Here is a 12,230-nt window from a genome sequence, read left to right on the forward strand (position 1 = left end):
ATCTTTCCCAACATCAGGGTCTTTTCCAGGGAGTCTTCTCTTCTCATGAGGTGGCCAGAGTACTGGAGCCTCAGCTTCAGGATCTGTCCTTCCAGTGAGCACTCAGGGCTGATTTCCTTCAGAATGGATTGGTTTGATCTTCTTGCAGTCCATGGGACTCTCAAGAGTTTCCTCCAGCACCATAATTCAAAAGCATCAATTCTTCGGTGATCAGCCTTCTTTATGGTCCAGCTCTCACTTCCATACATCACTACTGGGAAAAGACAAGACAATCTGTAGTCTTGTCTCCATGGACAAAGACAACAGATTCTGGTTCACACCATTTCTAATCCCTTCTCAGTCTGCCCTGAAGGCTGGCAGTGAGTGGTCTCTCTTTCATCTGAACAGTCGCAGCCACCTCCCTGCATGGAGTTGAAGGGAGGAGCCTCAGGGACATACGGTGTTTACTCTGAGGAGGAGGAGAGTCAATATTGACTCAGAGATGAAATTAAGTTCATGTGCCTTGTGGGTGAACAGAGGACTCACTGGGCAACTATTTAGGTCTCTACACCAGCGCTGGCTGTTCTGAGCACCAACGGAGATCTTTTCTCTGCAGCCCATCGCAGCTCCAACTATGGGGGCAGCTATGTTCCTCTGGGCCCTGGCTCTGCTCTCACTCACAGCTCCAGTCATTTCAGACCCGTAAGATGTTTATTTTTCATTTCTATTTCCTGGGCAGATTTTTAAGTGGGATGTGCGTAGTCCTCTAAATACCACTTGCTGGGGATCACAATTGGAGAGAATGCTGTGGTGCTCAGGTGCTTCTTCCAGGCATCTAGTTGGCTCCTGTGAGAACAGGGTGCTGGTCTGGAGGGGCTTTTGATTTGCCACAGTAGGGCTCTTCTTAATAATAATAATAATTTTATTATTTATACCCTGCCCATGTGGCTGGGTTTCCCCAGCCACTCCAGGCAACTTCCAGAACATATAAAAACAGAATTATTGTGGTCTTGGGTGGTTATTATGAAATTGCTACTCTTTGTTTTCATTTTTTTTTCCTGGGGAATGTCATCATCAAATTGTTTCCCTGGGCTTTTCCCATTACTTTTCGGAGCAAGGCTGGTGCCAGACCTCGGAGGTGCCGCATATGGGTGCCTCACCCTCACAGACAAGGCAGAGCCCTTGCCCGCTACCACATGCAAAGGCAGCAAGGACCCCTCTCCCGGACCACCCCACCTCCCAACACCCATGACAGGAAAATTGACATGGCTGCTGTGCACCATCCATTCCTCATGCTGGGATGACAGATCCATAGATAAATGTACAAATTTTATAGATCTACAGCCTCAGTATAGATCTATATACAGTGGTACCTCGGGTTACATACGCTTCAGGTTACATACACTTCAGGTTACAGACTCCGCTAACCCAGAAATAGTGCTTCAGGTTAGGAACTTTGCTTCAGGATGAGAACAGAAATGGTGCTCCGGTGGCACGGTGGCAGCAGGAGGCCCCATTAGCTAATGTGGTGCTTCAGGTTAAGAACAGTTTCAGGTTAAGTACGGAGCTCCGGAACGAATTAAGTACTAAACCCGAGGTTACAGACGCTTCAGGTTACAGACACTTCAGTTTACAGACTCCGCTAACCCAGAAATAGTACCTCGGGTTAAGAACTTTGCTTCAGGATAAGAACAGAAATCATGCAGCGGTAGTGTGGTGGCAGAGGGAGGCCTCATTAGCTAAAGTGGTACCTTGGGTTAATAACTTACCGTATTTTTCGCCCTATAGGATGCACTTTTTCCCCTCCAAAGATGAAGGGGAAATCTGGGTGCGTCCTATGGGGCGAATGCAGGCTTTCGCTGAAGCTTGGAGAGCAAGAGGGGTCGGTGCGCACCGACCCCTCTCGCTCTCCAGGCTTCAGGAAGACATCCGCAGCCTAGGCAGCCCTGCGGGAGTTCTCCACAGGGCTCCCCACGCTGCGGATAGCAGCCTGCCGCCCGGCAGGCGAACACCCTGAAGCAGAGCGCCCCGTGCGCCGGGCAGACATCCGCAGCGTGGGGAGCCCTGCAGGAGTTCCCCGCAGGGCTCCCCACGCTGCTGATAGCAGCCTGCCGCCTGAGGCAGACATCGGCCAGCCCCACAAGCTCGGGGGACAGCAGGGAGGCGCAGCGCCGTTCCTCAACCTGGTTCGGTTTCCCCGACCTGCTTTTGGGGGGGAAATAAAGGGAAAAATGTTTTCCTTTATTTCCCCCCAAAAAAACTAGGTGCGTCCTATGGGACGGAGCATCCTATGGGACGAAAGATATGGTAATTCATTCTGGAGGTCCGTTCTTAACCTGAAACTGTTCTTAACCTGAGGTACCACTTTAGCTAATGGGGTCTCCTTCTGCCACCATGCCACCACTGCACGATTTCTGTTCTTATCCTGAAGCAAAGTTCTTAACCCGAGGTACTATTTCTGGGTTAGTGGAGTCCGTAACTTGAAGCGTATGTAACCTGAAGCGTCTGTAACCCAAAGTACCACTGTATAGAAACACAAGCAGTTAATGGTACAAGTGAGAATAGCAGTCCCCCTGAGCCTACTTGGAGTATAGAAACATTTCTCATTACCTCATGCAAAGAAGCAAGCAAGCTGTTGCTGGCCAAAATACATTTAGATACATTTCACCTTGGCGCACTTGTGCTCAGCCTTAGCATCCTGGCATATAGCTTTATGCATTTCTAGATACATTCAACATTTGCAGTGTCTGCTTGTCCCTGGATGATCTGTTGCAAACGCTTATTGTGCTTTGTGCTCTGTACCATGTATTTGTGTGCTAGCGTGATAAGGATTTTAGCTGTTCTCTGCCCTGTTGGGGCGATGGGCGCTTGCAAAGTGAAAGGGATTCTCAGCAGTTCCTCAAAGCGATGTTGTTGTTGTTGTTTAGTCGTTTAGTCGTGTCCGACTCTTTGTAACCCCATGGACCAGAACACGCCAGCCACTCTTGTCTTCCACTGCCTCCCGCAGTTTGGTCAAACTCATGCTGGTAGCTTCGAGAACACTGTCCAACCATCTTGTCCTCTGTTGTCCCCTTCTCCTTGTGCCCTCCATCTTTCCCAACATCAGGGTCTTTTCCAGGGAGTCTTCTCTTCTCATGAGGTGGCCAAAGTATTGGAGCCTCAGCTTCAGGATCTGTCCTTCCAGTGAGCCTCAAAGCGATAGGCTACTATAAGTTCCCTCTTGGTGGTGGTACTCACTTTGTGGAATGTCCTCTCTAGTCTTGCTCATTCTTAACCTTCAGGAAGAATCTAAAAACATTCCCTAGGCATATGGTGGCTGGAAGATTTGCCCACTGTGATATTATTAGCTGTGAGAGTCAGTGGTTGTATATGTGTAGGTTTTTTTTCTTTAAGTTTTTAACATTTAAAGAAAATGTTAAGTGCTTTTAGAAGATTTTTTAAAAACTGGTTTTTAAAACTACCGGTATATTATTTTATGGATGTGTTTGCTGTTCTGGGCTCCTTTGGGAGGAAGGATGGGATCTAAATACTATAAGTTCCCTTTTGACAGTCATACTCGGGGGTCCACATTATCACATTTTGGGGCCCTTGGGGTCCCCCAACAGTAGCTTCTCATTTCCCAAACAGATGAGTGTATTCCAGGTAACAAGCTGCTTCTTTGTATAGCAAAGAGAGGGGTAAGCCAATTAAAATCTGACAGGTATATGAATGTGATTTGCAGGCTGCCAGCTGACCATCCCTGCCCCAGAAAGCAACAGGCGAGTGTCCTTTTAGCTGCTTCTCTAAAGGCCAAGAGCAACCTCTTCAATGGTCCTTTCTTCTTCTCTTGCAGCCACTATCTATTGACCTTCCCGGCAGTCATTCACCATCCGGATACTGAAGAGTTCTGTGTGCTTCTGAGCAACCTCCCGGAGACAGTCCACGTGAAAATAACATTAGAGATGACATTGCAGAACCACACCCTGCTGGAGAAGGATGTGGAGAAACCAGGGACCTATGAATGCACCAGCTTCCAGGCAAGCTTCATATATTGCAAGCAACTCAATGGCTTCCAGCTCCCGTCTGCCCCAATTAGTATGGATAATGATCAGGGATGATGGAAGTTGTAGCCCAGTGATATCTGCATGGCCACACCCCTGCAACTAGGGGAGCTCTCTTTCACATTATCTTTGTTTTTCAAATTATTTTTATTAATTTTCCTAATTATTACAAATCAAACCGAAATACTTAAATTTAATACAATTTCTTAAAATCAGGTTTCCTGCTCCTGTAGCAAACATATGTCGATCATTTCCTCCCGTAGCTGCATCATTTCTTATTTAATGTCCAGTTGTCATCTTTCACTTGCCACTCTTACAGTCGACCGCTTTTTCCTCCTTACAAACAGTTACATCTTATAAATATAAAATCCATTTCACGTGTGTAGTCTGTTTCACATTATCTTGCTTGTGCATCATAGTCATGAGCTACCATGTGAAGGCTGCTGGAAATAACCTTATTATTATTATTATTTCCATTTGTAGACCACTTACTAGCCAAAGATCTCAAAGTGGTTTACAATAGATACAATACGATACGATATCTTTATTGTCATTGTCCCTTGCAGAACAATGAAATTGAAAAACTACATAAAACTACATAAAAACTACATAAAACTACCACAAAACTACATAAAACTACATAAAACTACATAAAACATTCAAAAACCCCTTAAAAAACTCTAAAACCCCATTTTAAAATACACTATACTACAGAGACCCCTTATGCTGCGTTTAGAACCAGAATTGCATTAGCGTAGAAACTGTTTTTCAGGCGGCTAGTCCTGGCCTTTATAACCCTATACCTTCTTCCAAAAGGCAGAAGCTGAAAGAGATCATTTTCGGGGTGTGTACTATCATGTGCTATCTCTGCTGCTTTCTTATGGCACCTGGCAGCATAGATTTGAACTAAGGTGGGAAGAGTGCACCCAATAATTCTCTCTGCAGTCTTTACAACCCTGGATAGCATTGTTTTTTCCCTGGCCGTGCAGCTCCCAAACCACACACACAGACCATAAGTTAGTACGCTCTCCACAGTGCAATGGTAGAATGCCATCAGCAGGTCCTTTGAGAGATTGTTTTTCCGGAGGATTCTCAGAAAATATAACCTCTACTGTGCTCTCTTCACCAGGTCTTTGCTGTTCTCTCCCCAGGTTAGGTCGTCTCTCAACTCCATTCCCAGAAATCGAAACACTGAGACCTGTTCCATGCACTTCCCCTCAATAATAAGTGGCTGAATATTCAATTTACATTTCCTAAAGTACACAATGATCTCTTTTGTTTTCTTTAAGTTAAGCAGTAAGTTATTTTTCCTGCACCACTCCCCCAACTGCTCAACTTCCTTCCTATAGGCCGTCTCCCCCTCTTCAGCCGTAATTAAACCAACCACCGTTGTATCATCTGCGAACTTAATGATCTTATTACTGGGGTAATACGGTAAAGCTAAAGGGACCCCTGACCATTAGGTCCAGTCTTGGCCGACTCTGGGGTTGCGGCGCTCATCTCGCCAGTGTGGTGTAGTGGTTAAGAGCGGTAGTCTCCTAATCTGGGGAACCGGGTTCGCGTCTCCACTCCTCCACATGCAGCTGCTGGGTGACCTTGGGCCAGTCACACTTCTTTGAAGTCTCTCAGCCCCACTCACCTCACAGAGTGTTTGTTGTGGGGGAGGAAGGGAAAGGAGAATGTTAGCCGCTTTGAGACTCCTTAAAGGGAGTGAAAGGCGGGATATCAAATCCAAACTCTTCTTCTTCTTCTTTATTGGCCGAGAGAGCCGGCGTACAGCTTCCAGGTCATGTGGCCCACATGACTAAGCCGCTTCTGGCGAACCAGAGCAGTGCACAGAAACGCCGTTTACCTTCCTGCCGCAGTGATACCTATTTATCTACTTGCACTGGGGTACTTTTGAACTGCTAGCTTGGCAGGAGCAGGGACCGAGCAACGGGAGCTCACCCTGTTGTGGGGATTCGAACCGCCGACCTTTTGATCAGCAAGTCCTAGGCTCTGTGATTTAACCCACAGCACCACCTGCCTCCCTTACAATAGATAAAATACAATAAATAAGTAAAAATGCATAAATATATACAAGCATAATAAGTGCAATAAAAAACTATGTCAAATGATTTGCATTCAAATAAAAATGCATAAATAATATCAATATATAAACACAATATCAATATAATAAAGTCAGAGAATGGGACAGCCGTGTCTAATCCACCCTACATCCTGGACCACCAGCAGAAGGGATACCTAGCCACAATAGTGCATGCCCATCTCTTGTACTCACTGCCAATAAGAGATTAAGAGATCTATTCTTTGCCAGGCTGCCCCTTACCAAACAGCCTGCAAAATTTCCCAGGGGTCTCTCTGAAGCCTCCTTAGGTAGGGTGATAGTAAAACTGCAAGTGTTGAGAGTGTTTGGAATAATCAAAGACCACACGGGAACAGGAAAATAGTGTATAGGATGAATGGGAGCAGCAGGCACCGATGAAGTATAAAACATGCAAATGTTACAGAGGAATTACAGAAACTTGGAATATTCCCTTTGGAGCAAAAACAAATTAAAATTGGTTAAAAGCAACCCACTTGCTCTAGTTTAAAAGAGTCCCTAAATTCACTAGGCTCTTAGCAGGATTCCTTGTTCATAGGTAGGCCTTTCCTCCCAAGCTCAACAAAAAGTTCTGCATGTTACCTGAGGCCACTTTGATCTACTCACCTCCTAGGTATCTATCTTTTCCCACTAGACCTTCCTTGTCAATCATGCGCTCCTCCCCTTGGAACACCTGCTCAGAGAAGTTTTCAGATTTCCTGTCTTTGGAAAGAGAGAAATGTGCACTTAGGCACATCAGCAATGGTGGACACCTATTCCTTGGTTTTATGAACTGCAGGGCACCAGCAGACACGCAAAAATACGCATTCCCATTTTATACACGGGCGGTCCAGAACATTAAAGACCACATCCTTTACAGAGAGCATTACGTACAGTTGGAGCAAAATTCTCAGACGGAGCTGGTGAAGAGGCAGGTGTGGGAATGGGTCTAGGAATGATGGTGGGGTGGGGAGCAGGGATAGGTTTATGGATAAAGACAATGGCCTCAACTGAGCCCAGGACTAGCTGGCCAAACTCCTCTATGGCGAAAATATATCGCATGCCCGGATATGTTTCAACATGGTAAAAAGCAATGGTTCCTCTACTAAATCATCTTTATAGATTAAATCTACCCTGTTTTCACAGATGCTTCTCATACGTTTTCTGCTTTAATCTCTTACCTTTGTTGTACTTAACCCCTTTTCTTCCATTCCTCCTATGGGATATAATCCATTGGAAGTCAAGTGCAAGGCAAGGGGGTGTTACTCCTGTCAGTGTAACTTCCTGTTCCACTGATCTGGAGCATCCTCCCCCTGCATGTGATCTGGGAGATGGGCGTGGCCCTGGCTGACTCCATAAAAGAGCCGAGTCACGCAGCCATTTTCTCTCTCTTGATGCTGATCTCTTGCTGCCATGCTGCTCTCCTGAAGCCATTTTGTTCTCTTAATGTAATTTTGCTGTCTGCTGGCTCCCAGCCAGCAGCACATGAGCTCAATCTCCATATGAGACAAACTCAAACTTTGTTATGTAACTACTAAGTAAAGCCTGCCTTTCAGGGATCAAATGGTGAACTGAAATGTGAGTAAACTTCTTGTTACTTTTAAAGGAAAGACTCGTCTCTTTATTCTTTTAAGAGGATAAAAGGGGACACCAGGAATAATCCATCTGGGCAAGCAAGATTGGATTACTTAACTAAAGAGATTCAAACGAATCTGCAAATTAGCTTCCTGCTATATTGAGGGGTCCGTATAGTTAAAGCTATGGTTTTCCCAGTAGTGAAGTATGGAAGTGAGAGCTGGACCATAAAGAAGGCTGATCGCCGAAGAATTGATGCTTTTGAATTATGGTGCTGGAGGAGACTCTTGAGAGTCCCATGGACTGCAAGAAGATCAAACCTATCCATTCTGAAGGAAATCAGCCCTGAGTGCTCACTGGAAGGACAGATCCTGAAGCTGAGACTCCAATACTTTGGCCACCTCATGAGAAGAGAAGACTCCCTGGAAAAGACCCTGATGTTGGGAAAGATGGAGGGCACAAAGAGAAGGGGACGACAGAGGACGAGATGGTTGGACAGTGTTCTCGAAGCTACCAGCATGAGTTTGACTAAACTGTGGGAGGCAGTGGGAGGCAGGAGTGCCTGGCGTGCTCTGGTCCATGGGGTCACAAAGAGTCGGACACGACTAAACGACTAAACAACAACAACAATATTGAGGGGAATCTGCTCTGCTACATCACTCAGTAGTGTGAGTGAAGGAAGGATAATATTTATTCAGTATATTATTTCCTACTATCCTTAACATTCCCACACCTCCATCTTGCCCTCTTCAGGTACCAGCCTTTGTTGCCCAGAAAACAGAGAGCTACTACATTCCATTGGTAAGTCTTGCATTTCTCAATCATTCCCTTTCTTTCATGCACCCTTGGCACTAGGAGAATTTAAATTAGAGAGGAAGGGGGGAATGACTTAAGAGGAAGAGAAGAGAAGGGGATAGAGAAGCAGGTGGAGGTGGAACTGTACTGAGAGAACATGGATGAAAGAGAAAACCAAGATGGACATGCAAAGAGAGAGAAGGGGATGTGTATCTATTGGGAGGGGGAGTAATAAATGGAAGTGTGTGTGTGGTGTTGACTCCCTGATCCCTAGGGGAGAGCGAAGTTGGTAGAAGAGCAAGGGGCAGTTTTTGAGACATACCCTCTCTACTGCAAAATACTTTTCTGTTCTCGGTCCTCCTGCTAGAACATGTTTTGCTTTTCTCTTTGGCACTGTGAAGGAAGGAGAAATGGCCCGTGTTCACATCCTAGTCCTACAGGGTGACAGCGTAAGCTTTAAGGGCTCCAAGAAGGTGCAGGTCAAGAGCTCTCCCACAATTAACCTGATGGATCTAGACAAGCCCTTTTACAAGCCTGGAGAGAGAGGTGGGTATCGGAGTGGCCATGGAACCAGGAAGAAGACTGTAGCTTCTGTCCCATCTTTGGGGATGGAACGGTGTTCCCGGCATATAGGAATCAAATAAGCAAACTCAGTGTTCCAAGAACTAAGCTATTAAACCAAAGCCGAGTGCCTTTCAAGAGCCCAGATGCTCTACACATTTGCATACAATAATAAGTTGACATCAACAATTTGCCTTGCTAATTCAGCAGGGGGTGGAAATCTAGTCCTTGGTTTTAAAATGCAACAACATGAAGCAAGTATGTGGGAGCAACAACAAAAACCAGAAACAAGTAATCTCTCTGTTTCTTTGTTTTCCCCCTTCAGTAAAACTTCGAATTGTGCAGCTTGATGATCAATTTAAGGCCCGCAATAAATCTGTAAGTATTGGTCTCTTATTATGATCACAGACTATCAATTCCTCAAAATGTCATAAGCCCAGGAAGGTCTCCATACTGGACCCAGAGACAAATACTTTGTTATTTCTCAAGTGGTGGAACATCTTTAGGAGTTTCTCATGCTTCCATTCGCTTGTGAATTGGGCCCAGAGTTTCTGCGGGACATTAGCTCTGTATTAAAATGCACTGAGGAGCATTTCAGTGGTGATGAAACATGAGGAATTAGTACACAAACTTCACTATACAAACTGCAGATACAGATATCTCAGGCACGTCCAACAGGTAGATCATGATCTACCAGTAGATCACTAGATGTCTGTGGTAGATCACTGGCAGATCACTGGCACCCCCCAAAAAAGCTAAAACAAGCTCAACATTTTTGCCCTGCACCCCGCCAAAAATGAGGCTTTCCTCCTCCCTAAAAAAAGCTAAACAACTTTGACCTGAACCCCCCAAAAGGGGGTAGATCACTGCCAGTTTTTAACTCTGTGAGTAGATCGCAGTCTGTTGAGAGTTGGCCACCCCTGAGAGATCTGAACAGCCAGACCTGCGTGTGGTGCTGTAAACAAATAACGTAAGCCTTACTTTTTTGTGTTTTGCTGATTCACGACAGCCGTTTCACCATAAACCATGGTGGAAGGAAGGGAAAAGGTCCCCCCCCCCCTCTTTATCTTTTGCAAGGTTTCCAAGGGTTTTCCTATTTTCCCCTTTCATTTTGGGGTTAATATTTCACGCATTGGAAATTTCCCAATAGGAATCAAATTGTCAACTTGTTATGTGAACGCTTGCCTAAAAAACGATTTCCTGAGTTCGGATAGTGGGACTTCTGTGGTGCATCCACCAACCAGAACCCTTTCTTTACATTTCCTCTAGTGGTCACATGATCAATATCAGCATGATGGGGGCTGGTGCTTGAACAGATGTTCCCACATATGTAGGTCTGTAGGGGCAGGCACTGTCTCCCTTGGACGGTGGTGGACTCTCCTTCCTTGGAGAGTCCTTCCTTTTTAAGCAGAGTTTGGATGGCCATCTGTTATGGATGCTTTAGCTGAGATTCTTCCATTGCAGGTGACCCTAGATGACCCTTAGGGCCCCTTCCAATTCTAGAATTGGAATTCTAGAATTCTGATTCTATGGCAGAAGATTGGCAAGCAAGGCAAACAGCTGACCCAGCCTCATTTCCTATAGCCCACAGATGGGTTGCAATTGCTATCTTATCATGCTGCTAGTAATGTCAGTTCGAGAGTGCAGGCAGGACAGAACTGTCACTTCCTTGGCTGGTTTTACAGAATGCTGGGGGACTTGGAAGCTGCTCTGTTTCTCATTGACACTGACGTTGTCCCTCTCTCTTGTCATTTGCAGATCCCTTTGCTAGAGCTGAGAGTAAGTAACTAGGGTTGGTTGTGATGTTTTCCTTTTGTTCCCATCCTGTCCTTTGAGACCACTTGAACATCAGGGCATGTCTACACTACACATTTAAAGTAATATGGTTGCAATTGTAAACCTGGGAACTATAGTTTTGGCTTGGAGAGGCTGCTGGACAGGGAAAACAACCCCAGTGGTCCCTTCTGTGAGTTGCTCTTGTTAAAATAGATTTGCTTTTGGCTTGAACCTAAGTAGGCATACCATCAAAGAGCAGTGGGTGTGAAATGTAGGTCTAAGCTGCCCCTTTCTATGAATATTTATTAAGTACTTACCACCTGTTAGGCTACAGGGAATCCTGTCCCTCCCACGGTGGCAGTCAAGAAGCAGATAAATAATAATAATAATAATAATAATAATAATAATAATAATAATAATAATTTATTATTTATACCCCGCACATCTGGCTGGGCCTCCCCAGCCACTCTGGGCGGCTTACATAAAAACCAAAAATACAGTAAAATATCACATGTTAAAAACTCCCTGAACAGGGCTGCCTTAAGATGTCTTCTGAATGTCAGGTAGTTGTTTATCACTTTGACATCTGATGAGAGGGCGTTCCACAGGGCGGATGCCACTACCGAGAAGGCCCTCTGCCTGGTTCCCTGTAGCTTTGCTTCTCGCAATGAGGGAACCGCCAGAAGGCCCTCGGCGCTGGACCTCAGCGTCCGGGCAGAATGATGGGGGTGGAGACGCTCCTTCAGGTATACTGGACCGAGGCCGTTTAGGGCTTTAAAGGTCAGCACCAACACTTTGAATTGTGCTCGGAAACATACTGGGAGCCAATGTAGGTCTTTCAAGACCGGTGTTATATGGTCTCGGCGGCCACTCCCAGTCACCAGTCTAGCTGCCGCATTCTGGATTAGTTGTAGTTTCTGAGTCACCTTCAAAGGTAGCCCCACATAGAGTGCATTGCAGTAGTCCAAGCAGGAGATAACCAGAGCATGCACCACTCTGGCGAGACAGTCCGCAGGCAGATAGGGTCTCAGCCTACGTACCAGATGGAGCTGGTAAATAGCTGCCCTGGACACAGATTTGACCTGTGCTTCCATGGACAGCTGTGAGTCCAAAATGACTCCCAGGCTGCGCACCTGGTCCTTCAGGGGCACAGTTACCCCATTCAGGACCAGGGAATCCTCCACACCTGCCCGCCTCCTGTCCCCCCAAAACAGTACTTCTGTCTTGTCAGGATTCAACCTCAATCTGTTAGCCGCCATCCATCCTCCAACCGCCTCCAGACACTCACACAGGACCTTCACCGCCTTCACTGGTTCTGATTTAAAAGAGAGGTAGAGCTGGGTAACATCCGCATACTGATGAACACCCAGCCCAAACCTCCTGATGATCTCTCCCAGCGGCTGCATGTAGATGTTGAAAAG

General features: G+C 45.9%; 1 protein-coding gene across 1 annotated transcript in view; it reads left to right on the plus strand.

Moving 5' to 3' along the window:
- The first annotated feature begins 520 nt into the window (after positions 1–520).
- LOC307206216 (alpha-2-macroglobulin-like protein 1) overlaps positions 521–12,230 on the plus strand; it is a 59,385-nt gene continuing 47,675 nt past the window's right edge. Inside the window, exons 1-6 of the mRNA XM_079959139.1 lie at positions 521–681; positions 3,812–3,995; positions 8,431–8,478; positions 8,874–9,018; positions 9,359–9,411; positions 10,792–10,812. Of these exons, the coding sequence (XP_079815265.1) occupies positions 614–681; positions 3,812–3,995; positions 8,431–8,478; positions 8,874–9,018; positions 9,359–9,411; positions 10,792–10,812 (519 nt within the window). The 5' untranslated portion in view covers positions 521–613. The remainder of the gene's footprint in view (positions 682–3,811; positions 3,996–8,430; positions 8,479–8,873; positions 9,019–9,358; positions 9,412–10,791; positions 10,813–12,230) is intronic.

This window comes from Podarcis cretensis (assembly GCF_951804945.1).
Source record: "Podarcis cretensis genome assembly, chromosome: 17".
NCBI lineage: Eukaryota > Metazoa > Chordata > Lepidosauria > Squamata > Lacertidae > Podarcis > Podarcis cretensis.